This window comes from Oncorhynchus masou, chromosome 13 (assembly GCF_036934945.1).
Source record: "Oncorhynchus masou masou isolate Uvic2021 chromosome 13, UVic_Omas_1.1, whole genome shotgun sequence".
Taxonomy (NCBI): Eukaryota; Metazoa; Chordata; class Actinopteri; order Salmoniformes; family Salmonidae; genus Oncorhynchus; species Oncorhynchus masou.
In genome coordinates, this window is record NC_088224.1 from 9185534 (window position 1) to 9208481 (window position 22948).

Genomic DNA, 22948 nt, shown 5'->3' on the forward strand with positions numbered 1-22948 from the left:
AATGTGTGTCAGTCTCCGTGACAGTGATCTAATGTATCAGTCTCTGTGACAGTGATCTAATGTATCAGTCTCCGTGACAGTCTGATCTAATGTATCAGTCTCTGTGACAGTCTGATCTAATGTATCAGTCTCCGTGACAGTGATCTAATGTATCAGTCTCCGTGACAGTCTGATCTAATGTATCAGTCTCTGTGACAGTCTGATCTAATGTATCAGTCTCCGTGACAGTCTGATCTAATGTATCAGTCTCCGTGACAGTGATCTAATGTATCAGTCTCCGTGACAGTCTGATCTAATGTGTATCAGTCTCCGTGACAGTCTGATCTAATGTATCAGTCTCCGTGACAGTCTGATCTAATGTATCAGTCTCCGTGACAGTCTGATCTAATGTATCAGTCTCCGTGACAGTGATCTAATGTATCAGTCTCCGTGACAGTGATCTAATGTATCAGTCTCCGTGACAGTGATCTAATGTATCAGTCTCTGTGACAGTCTGATCTAATGTATCAGTCTCCGTGACAGTGATCTAATGTGTATCAGTCTCTGTGACAGTCTGATCTAATGTGTATCAGTCTCCGTGACAGTGATCTAATGTATCAGTCTCCATGACAGTGATCTAATGTATCAGTCTCCATGACAGTGATCTAATGTGTATCAGTCTCTGTGACAGTGATCTAATGTAGCAGTCTGATCTGTCATGCCCGGCAGATGAGGTTGTTTCTACATTCAGGCAGTGTTAAGCCTTGGCAGGTAGTTGTTTGTCCATCGGTATATTTTCCCGACTGTGGCATACACCTCAAGACAGGGCAATGACAGGACAAGATTAGCTGTTGGGACAAGAAGACGCAGCAAGTTTGTATAGAGTCAAACATATTTATGAATCCACATTTGAGCGCAGAACAGCGCTTGTTCAGAGTCTCTCTTCAAGTCCTTCCATGTAACGTCCCTCTTCTTGTCCACGAGAAACTACCGCTTGGTAACTGGCTGACTATTTTCACAGGCTATAAAAATGCAGCATTCACAATCCAAATGACAAGGTAAATAAAATGCAAAAAATAAATAAATAACTCAAATATTCAGTGACAGCTACCTAGTCTAGATAAATACAACAAAACAATATTAAACAAATGGCATGGGAAAAAGGCCTGACAATGTAACCAAACCTTTCTTTCCACAGAAGGCGCTATTTCACAGTAGTCCTAATTTAGTCATTCTGAAGGGGGGGCGAATGAATGCCAGCAGATTTAAAAAGAAATCATTCTTACTGTATTGTACTGTTTGATTGGATAATAGTTGATTTGACCTTTAGTTATCAGTGTTAGAAAGGTCAAATATGAGTCGCAATGTCCGCTGGGTAATAGATCTGGTCTTCTTTACCGGGTTGGTTCAACTGAGAAGACAGGAAGTAAAACGGGACAAGTTAAAGCAAAAAAAAAAAACACGTCACTTGATCATCTTCTATAATCCACTGATAATAAAATACAGATGTTTCCAACACAATCCATTTCCTAATAAGCAACATTACTGCGGCAGGTAGCCTAGTGATTAGAGCGTTGGGACTTGCCGAGTATAATACTCTAAATTCACAGACAACCAAGGCTAATTGGAACCAAGCAGCACTTACTGTAAGATGAGATGTCTATCTCATCGGGCAGCTCGCTGATGTTCACCTCGAATCGGTCCTGGACGTCGTTAAGGGTACGGGCATCCATCTCATCAGACACAAATGTGATGGCCAGGCCTTTGGTGCCAAACCGGCCCGCCCTGGCAACCTGATGAGTAAGACGCACACAAACAACTTCAAAAAGGGCTTTATAACCAAGTAACCTTACGCTGCTACCAGTAAGACAAAACAACCTGTATCAGCGTGTTTGAAGGGGGTACAGCTGAGCAAGGCGAGGCTCAGAATTACTCATCTACATCACATTTTTTTTTTTTTACCTTTATTTTACTAGGCAAGTCAGTTAAGAACAAATTCTTATTTTCAATGACGGCCTAGGAACAGTGGGTTAACTGCCTGTTCAGGGGCAGAACGACAGATTTTGTACCTTGTCAGCTCGGGATTTGAACTTGCAACCGCCCCGGTTACTAGTCCAACTGCCCTGCCGCCTCTAACCACTAGGCTACCCTGCCGCTCCTAACCCTCTACGCTCTAACCACTAGGCTACCCCTGCCGCGCTCTAACCACTCTAACCACTAGGCTACCCTGCCGCCCTCTACGCTCTAACCACAGGCTACCCTGCTGCCCGCCCCTACGCTCTAACCACTAGGCTACCCTACGCCCTACGCTCTAACCACTAGGCTACCCTGCCGCCCTACGCTCTAACCACTAGGCTACCCTGCCGCCCCTACGCTCTAACCACTAGGCTACCACTAGGCTGCCCTGCCGCCCCTACGCTCTAACCACTAGGGCTAACCCGCCCCTACGCTCTAACCACTAGGCTGCCCTGCCGCCCCTACGCTCTAACCACTAGGCTACCCTGCCGCCCCTACGCTAACCCTGCTACCCTGCCGCCTCTACGCTCTAACCACTAGGCTAACCACTAGGCTACCCTGCCGCCCCTGCCTCTAACCACTAGGCTACCCTGCCGCCCCTACGCTCTAACCAACCACTAGGCTGCCCTGCCGCCCCTACGCTCTAACCAGGCTACCCTGCCGCCTAACCACTAGGCTACCCTCTAACCACTAGGCTACCCTGCCGCCTCTACGCTCTAACCACTAGGCTACCCTGCCGCCCTACGCTCTAACCACTAGGCTACCCTCTACGCTCTAACCACTAGGCTACCCTGCCGCCTCTACGCTCTCTAACCACTCTAACCACTAGGCTACCCTGCCGCCCCTACGCTCTAACCACTAGGCTAACCACTAGGCTACCCTGCCGCCCTGCTCTAACCACTAGGCTACCCTGCCGCCTCTACGCTCTAACCACTAGGCTACCCTGCCGCCCTACGCTCTAACCACTAGGCTACCCTGCCGCCTCTAACCACTCTAACCACCACTAGCTACCCTGCCGCCCTGCTCTAACCACTAGGCTACCTGCCGCCTCTACGCTCTAACCACTAGGCTACCCTGCCGCCTCTACGCTCTAACCACTAGGCTACCTGCCGCCTCTACGCTCTAACCACTAGGCTACCCTGCCGCCTCTACGCTCTAACCACTAGGCTACCCTGCCGCCTCTACGCTCACTAGGCTAACCCTGCCGCCTCTACGCTCTAACCACTAGGCTACCCTGCCGCCCTACGCTACCCTACCCTGCCGCCTCTACGCTCTAACCACTAGGCTACCCTGCCGCCTCTACGCTCTAACCACTAGGCTACCACCTGCCCCACCTAACCACTACACTCTAACCACTAGGCTACCTGCCGCCTCTACACCCTGCCGCCTCTACGCTCTAACCACTAGGCTGCCCTGCCGCCTCTACGCTCTAACCACTAGGCTACCCTGCCGCCTCTACGCTCTAACCACTAGGCACCCTGCCGCCTCTACGCTCTAACCACTAGGCCACTAGGCTACCCTCCGCCTACCCTACACTCTAACCACAGGCTACCCTGCCGGCTAGGCTACCCTGCCCCTGCCTAACCACTAGGCTACACTCTAACCACTAGGCTACCCTGCCGCCTCTACACTCTAACCACTAGGCTACCCTCCGCCTCTACACTCTAACCACTAGGCTACCCTCCGCCTCTACACTCTAACCACTAGGCCATCCTGCCGTCATGAATAGTAGACAGTCTTTAATAGTCTACGGGACTTACCCTGTGCAGGTACGTGTCAGAGTCCTCCGGCATGTCGTAGTTGAAGGCGATGTTGACCCTCTCGATGTCCATCCCTCTGCCAAACAGGTTGGTGGCCACCAGGATGCGTCTCTGAAAATCTTTAAACTGTTGGTAACGAGAGAGACTGGGGAGAAAGTTTAGAAAAAGAGATGGGTAATGACCAAGCCAGATCAATCACTTACTAGTATTCATGTTCAATATAATACAGACAAAAATAGAACCACACACACACACCAACTATCTACGTACCGTTCCTCCTGAGGCATCCCGCGGTGGATGGCAATAGCCGGGAAGTTCTGCTCAACCAAAAGCTGGGCCAGAGCCACACAGCGCTGCACGGACTTCACAAAGATCACCACCTATAATAACACATAATATCACTACACACACTGGGCCAGACCAACACAGCGCTGCACGGACATCACACCAGGTGGAAACACCACCACTACAGTCAATTGCATTTTTATATTCAAAATTTGACTTGTCTCGTCAGCGTTTTTGTTTTCCCTGAATTTCCTGCCATTATGTACCACGGTGGAACATGAAACACATGTTGAACTAAGACATTGCCTACACACACTATTTGCATACAAACACTTGCCCAGCTAGCAATTACTTTGTTCCTGTTTCTTGTGCCATGTGCCTCTGTGGAACACCATAATTAATTCCAGTACCTGGTTTAACATCATAATTAATTCCAGTAGCTGGTTTAACATCATAATTAATTCCAGTAGCTGGTTTAACATCATAATTAATTCCAGTAGCTGGTTTAACATCATAATTAATTCCAATGCCTGGTTGAACATCATAATTAATTCCAGTAGCTGGTTTAACATCATAATTAATTCCAGTACCTGGTTTAACATCATAATTAATTCCAGTACCTGGTTTAACATCATAACTAATTCCAGTACCTGGTTTAACATCATAATTAATTCCAATACCTGGTTTAACATCATAATTAATTCCAGTACCTGGTTTAACATCATAATTAATTCCAGTACCTGGTTTAACATCATAATTAATTCCAGTACCTGGTGGAACATCATAATTAATTCCAGTACCTGGTTTAACATCATAATTAATTCCAGTACCTGGTTTAACATCATAATTAATTCCAGTACCTGGTTTAACATCATAATTAATTCCAGTACCTGGTTTAACATCATAATTAATTCCAATACCTGGTTTAACATCATAATTAATTCCAGTACCTGGTTTAACATCATAATTAATTCCAATACCTGGTTTAACATCATAATTAATTCCAGTACCTGGTTTAACATCATAATTAATTCCAGTACCTGGTTGAATTCCAGCACGTCGAGGAGATCAAAGAGCTTCCTGTTCTTCTCGTTGTCCTTCAGTTTGACGTAGTACTGCTGCAGCCCGTGGAGAGTCAGCTTGGTCTCATCATCAACAAAGATTTCCATCGGCTGGGTGGAGCAAGCAAGGGGTGGGACAGGGTTAGGGAAGGAGGGTTGGAGAGGGGTGAGGCGTGTGGAGGGAAGGTTGGGGAATCAGGTAGAAGCGTGAGGAGAGTTAACGGGGGGGGGATGACAGAGTATTTCACGTGTTGTGAAGGGTTTTGAATGGTTGGTCCAGTTTTGTGAGGGACAGAGGAGTTGTATGTACATATAGTAATACGGTAGATTGATACACCATCAGGAGAGGGAAGGGAAAGTAAACAGGAAGTGAAAGGTTACCAGAGAACAGTGGTTAAAGTGACCAGGATTAGGTGAATCAGAGAGACATGATGAAATCCAGGGAAATAGAGAGAGAGGGGATAGGGAGTTAGAGGGACACCAAAGGTTTGAAGTTCACACACACACACCCCCAGACACCCCCTCCAGACAAACAGCCAGCCAGACAGACAGGCGAGCGGACGCACACACACACACAGGACACCAATTCAAATACTGATGCAACAGACAAACATCGCTCACCCTCACTAGTCACTACTGTCCAACACAACACTTGCAAAAAAATAAAAACAAATGTCAACCGAGAAGCCATAGTGATCAGATGAAATTGCAAGTTATTGTAAACCATAACCACAAGTAATACATTAATGCTGTAATGTCCATGAATACAAAAAGCCTGGCCCTCGTTGGAATAACTATAGCTGCTCCGTTGGACGTGAGATCGATTCATCTTCACAACACACTCGTCTACACACCACTTCGACTCAGTCTCCCTGGCAGCAGCTGTGTCTCACTAAACAATGAGGAAACAGTCTGTCAATTCGACGATCCACACGATCAAATCAGGGACATCATTGACTGTGAGGCTGTACATCCCAGTCGACCAACTCATCAATCCAATTATATCAAAGACGTCTAATAAAAATGATCCTCAAGTTTATTATTGCTGTCATCTAACATTCACTCAGTGTGTCATCTCAATCACTGTCATCTAACATTCACCCAGTGTGTCCTCTCAATCACTGTCATCTAACATTCACTCAGTGTGTCCTCTCAATCACTGTCATCTAACATTCACTCAGTGTGTCCTCTCAATCACTGTCATCTAACATTCACTCAGTGTGTCCTCTCAATCACTGTCATCTAACATTCACTCTGTGTCATCTCAATCCCAGTCTGTTACCAGGCGAAGGGTTTTAGGGAGCTGCATTTTCTTCTCTTTTCTGTTCATAGTCTATTTTTCATATGACCACAGGGCTCTTCTACCCTTAGCTACCTCTTCAATTATTTCAGAGTTACCTGTAACAGGAGACAGCTCTGTGTACCGTCTAGATTCATGGTAACACGAGACAGCTCTGTGTACCGTCTAGATTCATGGTAACACGAGACAGCTCTGTGTACCGTTTAGATTCATGGTAACACGAGACAGCTCTGTGTACCGTCTAGATTCATGGTAACACGAGACAGCTCTGTGTACCGTCTAGATTCATGGGAACACGAGACAGCTCTGTGTACCGTCTAGATTCATGGTAACACGAGACAGCTCTGTGTACCGTCTAGATTCATGGTAACACGAGACAGCTCTGTGTACCGTCTAGATTCATGGTAACACGAGACAGCTCTGTGTACCGTCTAGATTCATGGTAACACGAGACAGCTCTGTGTACCGTCTAGATTCATGGTAACACGAGACAGCTCTGTGTACCGTCTAGATTCATGGTAACACGAGACAGCTCTGTGTACCGTCTAGATTCATGGTAACACGAGACAGCTCTGTGTACCGTCTAGATTCATGGTAACACGAGACAGCTCTGTGTACCGTCGAGATTCATGGTAACACGAGACAGCTCTGTGTACCGTCGAGATTCATGGTAACACGAGACAGCTCTGTGTACCGTCTAGATTCATGGTAACACGAGACAGCTCTGTGTACCGTCTAGATTCATGGTAACACGAGACAGCTCTGTGTACCGTCTAGATTCATGGTAACACGAGACAGCTCTGTGTACCGTCTAGATTCATGGTAACACGAGACAGCTCTGTGTACCGTCTAGATTCATGGTAACACGAGACAGCTCTGTGTACCGTCTAGATTCATGGTAACACGAGACAGCTCTGTGTACCGTCTAGATTCATGGTAACACGAGACAGCTCTGTGTACCGTCTAGATTCATGGTAACACGAGACAGCTCTGTGTACCGTCTAGATTCATGGTAACACGAGACAGCTCTGTGTACCGTCTAGATTCATGGTAACAGGAGACAGCTCTGTGTACCGTCTAGATTCATGGTAACAGGAGACAGCTCTGTGTACCGTCTAGATTCATGGTAACACGAGACAGCTCTGTGTACCGTCTAGATTCATGGTAACACGAGACAGCTCTGTGTACCGTCTAGATTCATGGTAACACGAGACAGCTCTGTGTACCGTCTAGATTCATGGTAACACGAGACAGCTCTGTGTACCGTCTAGATTCATGGTAACACGAGACAGCTCTGTGTACCGTCTAGATTCATGGTAACACGAGACAGCTCTGTGTACCGTCTAGATTCATGGTAACACGAGACAGCTCTGTGTACCGTCACATCTCCCTCCTCTTTTCTCTCTTCCATCCACACTGCCTTCCTACCATTCCTCTCTCTCTCTCCCCCCTTTCTTCACGTCGGGGTGTTCTGTCTTGTCACTCCCTCTGTCTGGACAGTGGGTTAGACAAGGTTCATGTCTGTGATTTATTACCAAGGCGTCCTGATGCTTGGGTGGCAGCTTATGGACGAAATAGCGGCCATTTTCCCTTGTGAAACGGGTGTCATGTTCCTACAGGGTGAACAGTTCATCTCCAGACAGTTACTTCAATTCCATTTCAAAGCAGACTGGCTGATGAAGAGGTAATGGGGACATTTTGGCTCGGCTCAGCGGACCTACGCAATTTCACTGCGCTTTCTTTCCGCTTTGTTGGGAAACTAATGAACTACAGCGACCCAGAGAGCCAGGTAGGGTCCACATCATGAACTACAGCGACCCAGAGAGCCAGGCAGGGTCCACATCATGAACTACAGCGACCCAGAGAGCCAGGTAGGGTCCACATCATGAACTACAGCGACCCAGAGAGCCAGGTAGGGTCCACATCATGAACTACAGCGACCCAGAGAGCCAGGTAGGGTCCACATCATGAACTACAGCGACCCAGAGAGCCAGGCAGGGTCCACATCATGAACTACAGCGACCCAGAGAGCCAGGCAGGGTCCACATAATGAACTACAGCGACCCAGAGAGCCAGGCAGGGTCCACATCATGAACTACAGCGACCCAGAGAGCCAGGCAGGGTCCACATCATGAACTACAGCGACCCAGAGAGCCAGGCAGGGTCCACATCATGAACTACAGAGACCCAGAGAGCCAGGCAGGGTCCACATCATGAACTACAGCGACCCAGAGAGCCAGGCAGGGTCCACATCATGAACTACAGCGACCCAGAGAGCCAGGCAGGGTCCACATAATGAACTACAGCGACCCAGAGAGCCAGGCAGGGTCCACATCATGAACTACAGAGACCCAGAGAGCCAGGCAGGGTCCACATAATGAACTACAGCGACCCAGAGAGCCAGGCAGGGTCCACATAATGAACTACAGCGACCCAGAGAGCCAGGCAGGGTCCACATCATGAACTACAGCGACCCAGAGAGCCAGGCAGGGTCCACATCATGAACTACAGTGACCTAGAGAGCCAGGCAGGGTCCACACAATGAACTACAGCGACCCAGAGAGCCAGGTAGGGTCCACATCATGAACTACAGCGACCCAGAGAGCCAGGCAGGGTCCACATAATGAACTACAGCGACCCAGAGAGCCAGGTAGGGTCCACATCATGAACTACAGCGACCCAGAGAGCCAGGTAGGGTCCACATCATGAACTACAGCGACCCAGAGAGCCAGGTAGGGTCCACATCATGAACTACAGCGACCCAGAGAGCCAGGTAGGGTCCACATCATGAACTACAGCGACCCAGAGAGCCAGGCAGGGTCCACATTATGAACTACAGCGACCCAGAGAGCCAGGTAGGGTCCACATCATGAACTACAGAGACCCAGAGAGCCAGGCAGGGTCCACATAATGAACTACAGAGACCCAGGCAGGGTCCCCTTCTTTCACTCTCCAGAGCTTGGCTCGTCAGTCTTCCTTCTCATTTCTCTAAGCTTGTGTTATTTGTTTGACTGAGGTTCTTTGGGATACTTCGTCTTTACATGTAATTTTTAATTTTACCTTTATTTAACCAGGCAAGTCAGTTAAGAACACATTCTTATTTTCAATGACGGCCTGGAACAGTGGGTTAACTGCCTGTTCAGGGGCAGAACAACTGATTTGTACCTTCCGGTTACTAGTCCAACGCTCTAACCACTAGGCTACCCTGCCGATCTCTCTCGTGCCAAATGAGCGGTTACAGACCTCTCTCTTTCAACTACAGGGCAGTGAACCGGGGGGGTTACGAGCGGCTTAGAGCAGAGCGTACACACTCATGCAAACCTGGGAAAACAGTTTCCTTAATAAATAAAAGGTTAATCGAGACAAATTGTTTTATGCTTGGTGACATCAGGGAGGTCAGCATAGTGACATCAGGGAGGTCAGCATAGTGACATCAGGGAGGTCAGCATAGTGACATCAGGGAGGTCAGCATAGTGACATCAGGGAGGTCAGCATAGTGACATCAGGGAGGTCAGCATAGTGACATCAGGGAGGTCAGCATAGTGACATCAGGGAGGTCAGCATAGTGACATCAGGGAGGTCAGCATAGTGACGACAGGGAGGTCAGCATAGTGACATCAGGGAGGTCAGCATAGTGACATCAGGGAGGTCAGCATAGTGACATCAGGGAGGTCAGCATAGTGACATCAGGGAGGTCAGCATTGTGACATCAGGGAGGTCAGCATTGTGACATCAGGGAGGTCAGCATTGTGACATCAGGGACGTCAGCATTGTGACATCAGGGACGTCAGCATTGTGACATCAGGGACGTCAGCATTGTGACATCAGGGACGTCAGCATTGTGACATCAGGGACGTCAGCATTGTGACATCAGGGACGTCAGCATTGTGACATCAGGGACGTCAGATTCGTAACGTACAGACTTAAAAACTGGACCTATTTCCACCTGGATGACCGTGTTAAACTTCACGAAGAAGAAAGACTTCATACATTTCAGTTGAACAGCACAAGCTAGTCTATAAAGGACAGTCCATTAACACATGACATCCTGGTGTAAGGTCAGGCAGTACACTACTAGTGTAAGGTGTTAGTGTACCGAGTTAGTGACCTAGCATAGGCCATCCGCACTGAACTAAGGCCTTCCTACGTCAGTGGGGCTGTCACTTCCCTTATAGGAGGTGAGACTGTCTGGCATATAGAAAGACAGCTCTGTCTCTCTCATATCAGACTCGGGATGGGGGGGGGGGTAACTCCTCCACCCCCCGTTACCCGCCAGGCAAGGCAGATCAAGGGGGATCGGTGGAGGGTGTGGAGGAAGGAGAGGCGTGGTGCACGCAAGAGGAGAGGAGGTGTATTTACATCTTGCATGAACTTTCGGCAGACGGGGCGGATCTCTTTGCTCAGGGTGGCGCTGAACATCATGACCTGTTTCTCATGGGGGGTCAGACGAAGTATCTCCTGGACGTCTCTGCGCATGTCTGAGGGAGAAAGGGAGGGGGTTTTGTAAATGATGTTAGATCTCCTAGAATGTAAATACGAGTAGATGATTCATCTACAGTGGTGTGCTGTCCAATCTTCAACGATTCAGACTCACCGAGTTGTTCCAACATTTTGTCACACTCGTCCAGGATGAAGTGTTTGATGTGTCGCAGGTTGAGGGTCTTGTTGCGGATCAGGGCCAAGATTCGCCCCGGGGTCCCCACCACCACATGGGGACACTCCTTCTTCAACACCTCTTCGTCCTTCTTTATAGACAGGCCACCGAAGAACACTGCCACCTGGTGGGAGAGATGGGGAGAAAAACAGTGGAGGAAGAACTGAACTGTGTCGTTATTATCCAGACTGGAGGTTAAGGGGGTCCGGGTGGTAATTTGTGTACCTTGATAGTCGGCATGTATTTGGAGAATCTCTCATACTCTTTGCTGATCTGAAACGCCAGCTCTCGAGTGTGACACATCACCAGCACGGACACCTAAACAAAGAGAGAAGGGTGGCCAGGGCGGGTAGTTTAATGCATTAGAAAGCTTAGTACTTCACAGACTGACGGACCAAGACCACGACAACAATGCTAACTCTATAAACAGTCCAGAGTGACAGACTGAAGGAAGCGGAGAGAGAGAGGAGAAAGGGAGAGTGAGAGAGTGGGAGGGAGGGTGAGACAGAGAGTGAGATTACTTGTCCAGTGACAGGCTCCAGCTGCTGTAGGGTGGCCAGGACAAACACGGCCGTCTTGCCCATACCAGACTTAGCCTGGCACAGCACATCCATACCCAGGATGGCCTGAGGGATGCATTCATGTTGAACTGAAAGGAAAATAGTCATACAAAATTAAGAATGAATATTAAAAAAAATGGTAATAAATTGTATAGTAATTACTTCAGAACCAACTAAATCAAAAACACAACGTACCAAATCATGATGCTATTACTTCGTGTTTATAGTTTGAAAGTTGATACAGTACTTTGACATGATTAATCGTGGCACTTTGTCTTGAAGACGTTCACTAGGACCCAAACAGGCCGAAACAGAAAGGGGCCTACCTGAACTACATGACCAATAAGAAACCATCAAAGTTTCGTGTGAAGCGTTTTCCGTTGCCAAACATTTTGCTAAAAAGTGTGCACTAGAGGTCGACCGATTAATCGGAATGGGCAATTAATTCGGGCCGATTTAAAGTTTTTCATAAATACTGATTTCCGATTGTTATGGACGCCGATATATATATTTTTTAACACATTTATTTAACGAGACAAGTCAGTTAAGAACACATTATTTTCAATGACGGCCTAGGAACAGTGGGGTTAACTGGCCTAGGAACAGTGGGTTAACTGGCCTAGGAACGGTGGGTTAACTGGCCTAGGAACGGTGGGTTAACTGGCCTAGGAACGGTGGGTTAACTGGCCTAGGAACGGTGGGTTAACTGGCCTAGGAACAGTGGGTTAACTGGCCTAGGAACAGTGGGGTTAACTGGCCTAGGAAGGGTGGGGTTAACTGGCCTAGGAACAGTGGGTTAACTGGCCTAGGAACAGTGGGTTAACTGGCCTAGGAACAGTGGGTTAACTGGCCTAGGAACAGTGGGTTAACTGGCCTCGGAACAGTGGGTTAACTGGCCTAGGAACAGTGGGGTTAACTGGCCTAGGAAGGGTGGGTTAACTGGCCTAGGAACAGTGGGGTTAACTGGCCTAGGAACAGTGGGGTTAACTGGCCTAGGAACAGTGGGTTAACTGGCCTAGGAACGGTGGGTTAACTGGCCTAGGAACAGTGGGTTAACTGGTCTAGGAACAGTGGGTTAACTGGCCTAGGAACAGTGGGGTTAACTGGCCTAGGAAGGGTGGGTTAACTGGCCTAGGAACAGTGGGTTAACTGGCCTAGGAACAGTGGGTTAACTGGCCTAGGAACAGTGGGTTAACTGGCCTAGGAACAGTGGGTTAACTGGCCTAGGAACAGTGGGGTTAACTGGCCTAGGAAGGGTGGGTTAACTGGCCTAGGAACAGTGGGGTTAACTGGCCTAGGAACAGTGGGTTAACTGGCCTAGGAACAGTGGGGTTAACTGGCCTAGGAACAGTGGGGTTAACTGGCCTAGGAACAGTGGGGTTAACTGGCCTAGGAACAGTGGGGTTAACTGGCCTAGGAACAGTGGGTTAACTGCCTCGTTCAAGGACAGATTTTCACATTGTAGGCTCGGGGGATCCATTCTTGCAACCTAACGGTTAACTCGACCAACGCTCCAACCACCAGCCTCTCATTGCACTCCATGAGGAGCCTGCCTGTTACGCGAATGCAGTAAAAGCCAAGGTAAGTTGCTAGCTAGCATTAAACGTATCTTATAAAAAACAATCAATCATAATCACTAGTTATAACTACACGTGGTTGATGATATTACTAGTTTATCTAGCGTGTCCTGCGTTGCATATAATTGATGCAACGCTGGGGGATGATTTAACAAAAGCGCATTTGCGAAAAAAGCACAATCGTTGGACGACTGTACCGACCCATAAACACCAATGCCTTTCTAAAAAAATCAATACACAGAAGTATATATTTTTAAACCTGCATATTTAGCTAAAAGAATTCCAGGTTAGCAGGCAATATTAACCAGGTGAAATTGTGTCACTTCTCTTGCGTTCATTGCACGCAGAGTCAGGGTATATGCAACAGTTTGGGTCGCCTAATTTGCCAGAATTTTACGTAATTATGACATAACATTGAATGTTGTGCAATGTAACAGGGATATTTAGACTTAGGGATGCCACCTGCTAGATAAAATACCTAACGGTTCCATATTTCACTGAAAGAATAAATGTTTTGTTTTCGAAATGATAGTTTCTGGATTCGACCATATTAATGACCAAAGGCTCGTATTTCTGTGTGTTATTATAATTAAGTCTGATTTGATAGAGCAGTCTGACTGAGCGATGGTAGGCAGCAGCAGGCTCGTAAGCATTCATTAAAACAGCACTTTTGTGCGTTTTAATTTTACCTTAATTTTATTTTACTAGGCAAGTCAGTTAAGACGTTTGCCAACAGCTCTTCGCAAGCACAGCGCTGTTTATGACTTCAAGCCTATCAGCCTCATGGCTGGTGTAACCGATGTGAAATGGCTAGCTAGTTAGCGGGGTGCGCGCAAATAGCGTTTCAAACGTCACTCGCTCTGAGACTTGGAGTAGTTGTTCCCCTTGCTCTGCATGGGTAACGCTGCTTCGAGGGTGGCTGTTGTCGTTGTGTTCCTGGTTCGAGCCCAGGTCGGAGCGAGGTGAGGGACGGAAGCTATACTGTTACACTGGCAATACTAAAGTGCCTATAAGAACATCCAATAGTCAAAGGTTAATGAAATATAAATGGTATTGAGAGAAATAGTCCTATAAATACTATATTAACTACAACCTAAAACCTCTTACCTTGGAATATTGAAGTCTCATGTTAAAAGGAACCACCAACTTTCATATGTTCTCATGTTCTGAGCTTTTTTACATGGCACATATTGCACTTTTACTTCTCCAACACTTTGTTTTTGCATTATTTAAACCAAAATGAACATGTTTCATTATTTATTTGATGCCAAATAGATTTTTATTGATGTATATATATTAAGTTAAAATAAGTGTTCATTCAGTATTGTTGTAATTGTCATTATTACAAATACATTAAAAAATAAAAATATGGCCGATTAAATCGGTATCTGCTTTTTTTTGGGTCCTCCAATAATCGGTATCTGCTTTTTTTTGGGTCCTCCAATAATCGGTATCGGCGTTGAAAAATCATAATCGGTCGACCTCTAGTGTGCACTAATGAATACGACCCAGATCTGTGATCTCTGTGCTGTGTATGGTGTTATGGGATACGTCTGGGTGCGTGTGTGTGTGCGCGTGTGCGCGTGTGTAATAACCTAACTTGTACTACTCACCCTCAGAGGGATGCTCAAAGCCACAGTCCACTATCGCCCTCAGCAGCTCAGGCTTCAACAGGAAGTCTCTAAACCCAGACGAATGGATGGACACATAGGAGCCCTTCACACGCTCCTTTTTAATGGACAGAATATCCCCTCCTGATAGATCTCCCACCACATCGTCCTCTTCGTAGTCCAAGAGCTCATTCTCCACATCCTGCTCAGTCATCCTGGTAGGTAGGTAGGTAGGTAGGTAGGAGACAAGACCAGACCAGACAGTCAGACAAATAGTCATCATAAGCAGGTCCCATCAACCTGTCAGTACATAACAAGTAACAAGGAGATACTTTCAACCAATCAGTGCCTTCGGAAAGTATTCAGAACCCTTGACTTGTTCCACATTTTGTTACGTGACAGACTTATTCTAAAATTGATTTAATTGTTTTTTTCCGCCCTCAATCAACACACAATACCCCATATGGGGCGGCAGGGTAGCCTAGTGGTTAGAGTGTAGAGGCGGCAAGGTAGCCTAGTGGTTAGAGTGTAGAGGCGGCAGGGTAGCCTAGTGGTTAGAGCGTTGGACTAGTAATTGAAAGGTTGCAAGTTCGAATCCCCGAGCGGACAAGGTACAAATCTGTCGTTCTGCCCCTGAACAGGCAGTTAGCCCACTGTTCCTAGGCCGTCATTGAAAATAAGAATTTGTTCTTAACTGACTTGCCTAGTAAAATAAACCTGTTTTTGCCCTGTCATATTATATTATATTATATTATATATATATATATATATATATTGACAGGGCAAAAACAGGTTTAAGAAATTAAAAATAAACTGAAATATGACATTTACATAAGTATTCAGACCCTTTACTCAGTACTTTGTTGAAGCACCGTAGGCAGCGATTACAGCCTTGAGTCTTCTTGGGTATGACACTACAGAGGCTACAAGCTTGGCACACCTGTATTTGGGGAGTTTCTACCATTCTTCTCTGCAGATCCTCTCAAGCTCTGTCAGGTTGGATGGGGAGTGTTGCTGCACAGCAACATTCAGGTCTCTCCAGAGATGTTCGATCGGGTTCAAGTCTGGGCTCTGGCTGGGCCACTTCAGGACATTCAGAGACTTGTCCCGAAGCCACTCCTGCATTGTCTTGTCTGTGTCCTTAGGGTTGTTGTCCTGTTGGAAGGTGAACCTTCACCCCGGTCTGAGGTCCTGAGCGCTTTGGAGCAGGTTTTCATCAAGGATCTCTCTGTACTTTGCTCCGTTCATCTTTCCCTCAATCCTGACGAGTCTCCTAGTCTCTGCCACTGAAAAACGTCCCCACAGCATGATGCTGCCACCACCATGCTTCACTGTAGGGATGGTGCCAGGTTTCCTCCAGACGTGACGCTTGACATTCAGGCCAAAGAGTTCAATCTTGGTTTCATCAGACCAGAGAATCTTTTTTCTCATGGTCTGAGAGTCCTTTAGGGGCCTTTTGGCAAACTCCATGTGGGCTGTCATGTGCCTTTTACTGAGGAGTGGCCTCCATCTGGCCACTCTACCATAATGGCCTGATTGGTGGAGTGCTGCAGAGGTGGTTGTCCTTCTGGAAGGTTCTCTCATCTCCACAGAGGAACTCTGGAGCTCTGTCAGAGTGACCATTGTGTTCTTGGTCACCTCCCTGAGCAAGGCCCTTCACCCCCGATTGCTCAGTTAGGCCGGGCGGCCAGCTCGGTGTCTTGGTGGTTCTAAACTTCTTCCATTTAAGAATTTGAGGCCACTGTGTTCTTAGGGACCTTCAAATGCTGCTGCTGCTGCAAAAAAAAAAAAAAATTGTACCCTTCCCCGATCTATGCCTTGACACGATCCGGTCTCGGAGCTCTACGGACAATTCCTTCAACCTCATGGCTTGGTTTTTGATCTGACATGCACTGTCAATTGTGTGACCTTATATAGACAGGTGTGTGGCTTTCCTAATCATGTCCAATTAATTGAATTTACCACAGGTGGACTGCAATAAAGTTGTAGAAACATCTGTGTCTGTCATTGTAGTGTCCAGAGCATGGAGGCGCTACCAGGAGACAGGCCAGTACATCAGGAGACGTGGAGGAGGCCGTAGGAGGGCAACAACCCAGCAGCAGGACCGCTACCTCCACCTTTGTGCAAGGAGGAGCAGGAGGAGCACTGCCAGAGCCCTGCAAAATGACTTCCAGCAGGCCACAAATGTGCATGTGTCTGCTCAAACGGTCAGAAACAGACTCCATGAGGGTGGTATGAGGGCCCGACGTCCACAGGTGGGGGTTGTGCTTACAGCCCAACACCGTGCAGGACGTTTGGCATTTGCCAGAGAACACCAAGATTTGCAAATTCGCCACTGGCGCCCTGTGCTCTTCACAGATGAAAGCAGGTTCTGAGCACTGAGCACGTGACAGAGTCTGGAGACGCCGTGGAGAACGTTCTGCTGCCTGCAACATCCTCCAGCATGACCGGTTTGGCGGTGGGTCAGTCATGGAGTGGGGTGGCATTTCTTTGGGGGGCTACCTCCATGTGCTCGCCAGAGGTAGCCTGACTGCCATTAGGTACCGAGCTGAGATCCTCAGACCCCTTGTGAGACAATATTCTGGTGCGGTTGGCCCTGGGTTCCTCCTAATGCAAGACAATGCTAGACCTCATGTGGCTGGAGAGTGTCAGCAGTTCCTGCAACAGGAAGGCATTGATGCTTTGGACTGGCCCCCCCGTTCCCCAGACCTGAATCCAATTGAGCACATCTGGGACATCATGTCTCGCTCCATCCACCAACGCCACGTTGCACCACAGACTGTCCAGGAGTTGGCGGAGGAGGAGATCCCTCAGGAGACCATCCGTCACCTCATCAGGAGCATGCCCAGGCATTGTAGGGAGGTCATACAGGCACGTGGAGGCCACACACACACTACTGAGCCTCATTGTGACTTGTTTTAAGGACATTACATCTAAGTTGGATCAGCCTGTAGTGTGGTTTTCCACTTTAATTTTGAGTGTGATTCCAAATCCATGGGTTGATAAATTTGATTTCCATTGATAATTTTTGTGATTTTATTGTCAAGCACATTCAACTATGTAAAGAAAAATGTATTTAATAAGAACATTTCATTCATTCAGATCTAGGATGTATTATTTTAGTGTTCCCTTTATTTTTTTAGCAGTATATATATATATATATATATATATTTTTTTTTTAGAGAGAGAGATAGAGGTTTATTTAACTAGGCAAGCCAGTTAACAAATTCCTATTTACAATGACGGCCGACCCTGGCCAAACTCGGACAACGCTGGGCCAATTGTGCGCCGCACTATGGGACTCCCAATCACGGCCGGAACCAGGTACTGTAGTCTTGCACTGAGATGCAGTGCCTTAGACCGCTGCGCCACTCGGGAGCCCCTATGTGTGTGTATATATAACACATATCTATTTTCCGGACTCTGATATTGCTAGTTCTGATATTTTTTAGGATGATGTGTGTATTTGTTTTTTTTATTGCGCTGTTGGAGCTAGAAACAAACATTTCGCTGCACCTGCAAATCTGTGTAGCTAACGTTACGCGGCCATATCTTTCATTTGATGCTAAACTGTGGTGATGATGCTGATAATGATGAGAGGGTTAGAAAAACAAGTTTCATTTCATGCCATCTTCATTTCTATTTATGACAAGTTGTGGAATTAAATAAGTAAATGTACTCGTAACTAACGCTATTCATTTGGGCTGTTAGCTTATCACGTGTGTCAACATGAGTAACGTTAGCTTGCTAGCCGTTAGCAAACACGACTCATGAGTTGGCTGGTCTAGCTAGTTAGCTTCTTAAGCTTGTCAAGATTTCTACCTAGCTATTCTACACGATGTGCAACATATGGAAAATGTATTGTACAGACAATAAATACATATTAAATACATATTCCTAGTGAGCATTGTTTACCTTATTCGTTGTGAAGAAATGTATCTGAAGCGTTTGCAAATGAGAGCTATCGTTTCGTTAAAACGCAATCAACGTGCGACTGTGCGCATGCGTTGAATGTCCGCGACCTGCGACATTTGGCTTGGAAACACTTCGGAAAGGTTCTCTAACGTCGAGGTTTAAAAAGAAGGTGAGATTGGGAACTGCGCTGAAACTGGTATCGGGAAATATTTTTGTTTGACAGCAAGCGATGTGTACACATTTTATTGTTTTAAATAAGTACAGTATTAGTTAAACACGTGTTGACTGGCTAACTATAGCTAAATAATGGCCAGCCAGCTAGCAAGCAACGTGACTAACTAACCTAGCTCTATCTCATGGCCAAACCCACGAAAGGTTGCTGACAATGTTCGCTGAAATACTTTTCCCTCCCCATAGCCAGTGATGTCGTGTTTCAGTGGAGATCCCAACTTCTGTCCTGAGTGTGGGAACGTACTGCCTCTACCTGGGCTGCAGAACACAGTCTCCTGTCCACGCTGTGCATTCAGTTTACCTGTCAGCGGTGAGGATGGCCTGTTTGTTGTCATCAGTCAAATGTCCCTGTTATAAATCATGTTGTAGCCTACTAACAGACAGAATCGTTATCCAAAGGGGGCTACCAGTCTGTTTGTGCTTTCATGCCAATTGCTTGTCACATCGGGGACTCCCGAGTGGCGCAGCAGTCTCAGTGCTCGAGGCGTCACAACAGACCCCGGTTTGATTCCAGGCTGTATCACAACCAGCCGTGATTGGGAGTCCCATAGGGCGGCGCACAATTGGCCCAGCGTCGTCCGGGTTTGGCCGTCCTTGTACATTTTTTTTTATTTATTATACCTTTAATTAACCAGGTAAGCAAGTTGAGAACAAGTTCTCATTTACAACGGCGACCTGGCCAAGATAATGCAAAGCAGTGCGACAGAAACAACAACACAGAGTTACACATGGAATAAACAAGCATACAGTCAATAACACAATAGAAAAAAATAAAGTCTATATACAGCGTGTGCAAATGGCGTGAGGAGGTAAGGCAATAAATAGGCCATAGTAGCGAAGTAATTACAATTCAGTAAATTAACACTGGAGTGATAGATGAGCAGATGGTGATGTGCAAGTAAAACTACTGGTGCAACTAAGACTTTGTTCTTAATTGACCTGCCTCGTTAAATAAAATCAAAATCATCATGCCAAGCATGTTTGTCTTGACCAAGACGAGCAGTGGAGTTGGCAAGAGCACACAGATCTGACACCAGACAGTTTCCTTTATCAATTTGATATTTTCATAAGTATGTGACCCACGATGTAACTGTGTTTTTGTGTCGTCGTTTTCAGAATTTTCAGGTCAAGAGATCAGGTCTTCTGTTGTCTTTAATCCTCTCGAAGGGTCCTCTGTTGCTGTGGAAGAGGAGGACTCGGAACTCAAGGGGGCTGTGGTAGGCATTCATTTCAATGAAGTTCCTATTCATGAAATGATCAATGGTCCCATTTTTTAAAACTAGGGAAATCAAATTGAAACATGGAGTGACAGAGTAATGTTATACTTTATCAATACTCGAGAAACTCCATTTAGGCGATGTTCTGTCTGTAACCTCTATAAATGTATGTTCTGTCTGTAACCTCTAGAAATGTATGTTCTCTCTGTAACCTCTACAAATCTACACAACGTAACCGTGTAATAAAACTACTGTTATATATCAGTGTATGTTCTGTCTGTAACCTCCTCAAACTCTTGCATTCTAGATTGACAGACGCTGCTCTCGCTGCAATAAAGAAGGGATGGTTTATCACACCAGACAAATGAGATCTGCAGATGAAGGACAGACGGTCTTCTTCACCTGTATACACTGCAGGTACATCTCACTAACCCTAATCCTAACCAATTCACCAAGGCTATTCTGAGCCTGTTCTCACCACCAGATTCATCAATCTATTCCATTTTATGTTGTTCTGCACCACACTATGACAAGCACTTTACCCCACAAACTTTATGTAGTCCACATGTTAATTTATGACTGGATATGTTCTGATTTAATTTCTGCATTCAGATACCAGGAGAAAGAGGACTCCTGAGAAGAGATGGAGATGCTTCCCCTGGACCTCCATCAATATTCTCCTCCTCGCTTTTGTCTGTAAACAAGAATGTGTTTCCCCTGGACCTCCATCAATATCCTCCTCCTCGCTTTTGTCTGTAAACAAGAATGTGTTTCCCCTGGACCTCCATCAATATCCTCCTCCTCTCTTTTGTCTGTAAACAAGAATGTGTTTCCCCTGGACCTCCATCAATATCCTCCTCCTCTCTTTTGTCTGTAAACAAGAATGTGTTTCCCCTGGACCTCCATCAATATTCTCCTCCTCTCTTTTGTCTGTAAACAAGAATGTGTTTCCCCTGGACCTCCATCAATATCCTCCTCCTCTCTTTTGTCTGTAAACAAGAATGTGTTTCCCCTGGACCTCCATCAATATTCTCCTCCTCTCTTTTGTCTGTAAACAAGAATGTGTTTCCCCTGGACCTCCATCAATATCCTCCTCCTCTCTTTTGTCTGTAAACAAGAATGTGTTTCCCCTGGACCTCCATCAATATTCTCCTCCTCTCTTTTGTCTGTAAACAAGAATGTGTTTCCCCTGGACCTCCATCAATATCCTCCTCCTCTCTTTTGTCTGTAAACAAGAATGTGTTTCCCCTGGACCTCCATCAATATTCTCCTCCTCTCTTTTGTCTGTAAACAAGAATGTGTTTCCCCTGGACCTCCATCAATATCCTCCTCCTCTCTTTTGTCTGTAAACAAGAATGTGTTTCCCCTGGACCTCCATCAATATTCTCCTCCTCTCTTTTGTCTGTAAACAAGAATGTGTTTCCCCTGGACCTCCATCAATATTCTCCTCCTCTCTTTTGTCTGTAAACAAGAATGTGTTTCCCCTGGACCTCCATCAATATCCTCCTCCTCTCTTTTGTCTGTAAACAAGAACGTGTTTCCCCTGGACCTCCATCAATATTCTCCTCCTCTCTTTTGTCTGTAAACAAGAATGTGTTTCCCCTGGACCTCCATCAATATCTTCCTCCTCTCTTTTGTCTGTAAACAAGAATGTGTTTCCCCTGGACCTCCATCAATATTCTCCTCCTCTCTTTTGTCTGTAAACAAGAATGTGTTTCCCCTGGACCTCCATCAATATTCTCCTCCTCTCTTTTGTCTGTAAACAAGAATGTGTTTGATCTATGTAATGCAAACTTGAGTTCTTATTGGAGAAAGCACAATTGGTATGCTATTCCTTGCTCTTCGTTACTTGTAATGATGCTTAGGATAGTCGCTCCGGGGTGCTAAGCATTTCAATGGTTTGCCTTTACTGCATCAGTTAGATTGCATCTGCAGCATTTTGAATGAGGGTTGAATACTGATGTCTGATGTTTGTCTGTGGAGATTTTCAAGTGTGATTTGTGTGATTAAAATATTTGTCTTTAGAACATGTTTGGTTGCTTTTCTCCTTTCTACCTTTTGTCAATGTCAGGTAATGTCAGTGAATTTGCCTCAACATATGTTTACAACTGTGTATATTAACAAAATAATTTTGTTCGTCTCTATTTAAGTAAAAAAAAATACTACATTTATATTTCACTGTGATGTTGAGTGCGGCAAAAGCAGTTGCTCCAATCTGAAGGCTCCCCTTGTGGAGGTCTGAATCACGTGGCCATCCAACATGGCGTCAATTACCTTTTTGTAAACTTGGAAGATGCTTTATTTGTTGGGACTTTGTAGATTTCTAGGAATTATTTACGCCATTTATGATAACCCTCAGGTAAAACATTCTCCTTGATAGTTAAAAATAAATGTAAAATGCTTGTTTGAACCACAAAATCCTGTGAAAACACACTTTCAACCTTGTATTAGCTAGCTAATGTTCTATACATCAGACTTGCGTCATGAGTGTAGCTACGCTGGAGGAGGAGCAACTACCAATCATCTCCCGCTTCTTCTTCTTGTCCTTAGCAGAAGATGAAGCTGTGCGCGCAGTTACAATGCAAGAACGTCCATGAGTATTTCAATGGAGTCGAGCCCTGAGATCATGGACCGGTTGTACCACATGACTAGCTTTCTACATGTGCAGGATCAGTCCATTTAACAATCCTACTAAAGTAACTTTAAAATATGACATGCAAGTTTGTTTTATTTAACTTGGCAAGTCAGTTAAGAACAAATTCTTATTTACAAAGACGGCCTAC

General features: G+C 46.1%; 2 protein-coding genes across 2 annotated transcripts; one reads left to right on the forward strand and one right to left on the reverse strand.

Annotated features, from left to right (window-relative positions):
- Positions 1 to 853: 853 nt before the first annotated feature.
- Positions 854 to 18801, reverse strand: ddx39b (DEAD (Asp-Glu-Ala-Asp) box polypeptide 39B). The gene is made up of 11 exons (XM_064982888.1): positions 18718 to 18801; positions 14806 to 15017; positions 11577 to 11704; positions 11281 to 11373; positions 10996 to 11179; positions 10761 to 10879; positions 5081 to 5212; positions 4026 to 4135; positions 3756 to 3900; positions 1625 to 1772; positions 854 to 1390 (listed from the first exon to the last, which is right to left on the reverse strand). Exons 2-11 carry the CDS (start codon positions 15014 to 15016, stop codon positions 1374 to 1376), a joined length of 1287 nt encoding a protein of 428 aa, XP_064838960.1. The 5' UTR covers position 15017; positions 18718 to 18801; the 3' UTR covers positions 854 to 1373.
- polr1h (RNA polymerase I subunit H) lies at positions 18787 to 22194 on the forward strand. Its single transcript, XM_064982889.1, has 5 exons — positions 18787 to 18886; positions 19135 to 19258; positions 20065 to 20165; positions 20473 to 20582; positions 20778 to 22194. The coding sequence occupies exons 2-5, from the start codon at positions 19141 to 19143 to the stop codon at positions 20800 to 20802; spliced, it is 354 nt and encodes a 117-aa protein (XP_064838961.1). The 5' UTR covers positions 18787 to 18886; positions 19135 to 19140; the 3' UTR covers positions 20803 to 22194.
- Positions 22195 to 22948: the final 754 nt, after the last annotated feature.

What these genes read in the sequence shown, in the direction of transcription:
- polr1h (XM_064982889.1), top strand. Translation starts at nt 19,141, where the DNA reads ATGTCGTGTTTCAGTGGAGATCCCAACTTCTGTCCTGAGTGTGGGAAC. An exon ending in ATTCAGTTTACCTGTCAGCG is followed by an intron (nt 19,259 to 20,064) that starts GTGAGGATGGCC and finishes CGTCGTTTTCAG; the next exon opens with AATTTTCAGGTCAAGAGATC. An exon ending in TTCACCTGTATACACTGCAG is followed by an intron (nt 20,583 to 20,777) that starts GTACATCTCACT and finishes TTCTGCATTCAG; the next exon opens with ATACCAGGAGAAAGAGGACT.
- ddx39b (XM_064982888.1), bottom strand. Translation starts at nt 15,016, where the DNA reads ATGACTGAGCAGGATGTGGAGAATGAGCTCTTGGACTACGAAGAGGAC. An exon ending in ACGTGCTGGAATTCAACCAG is followed by an intron (nt 4,136 to 5,080) that starts GTACTGGAATTA and finishes GTGTTATTATAG; the next exon opens with GTGGTGATCTTTGTGAAGTC. An exon ending in GGGATGCCTCAGGAGGAACG is followed by an intron (nt 3,901 to 4,025) that starts GTACGTAGATAG and finishes CTTTCTCCCCAG; the next exon opens with TCTCTCTCGTTACCAACAGT.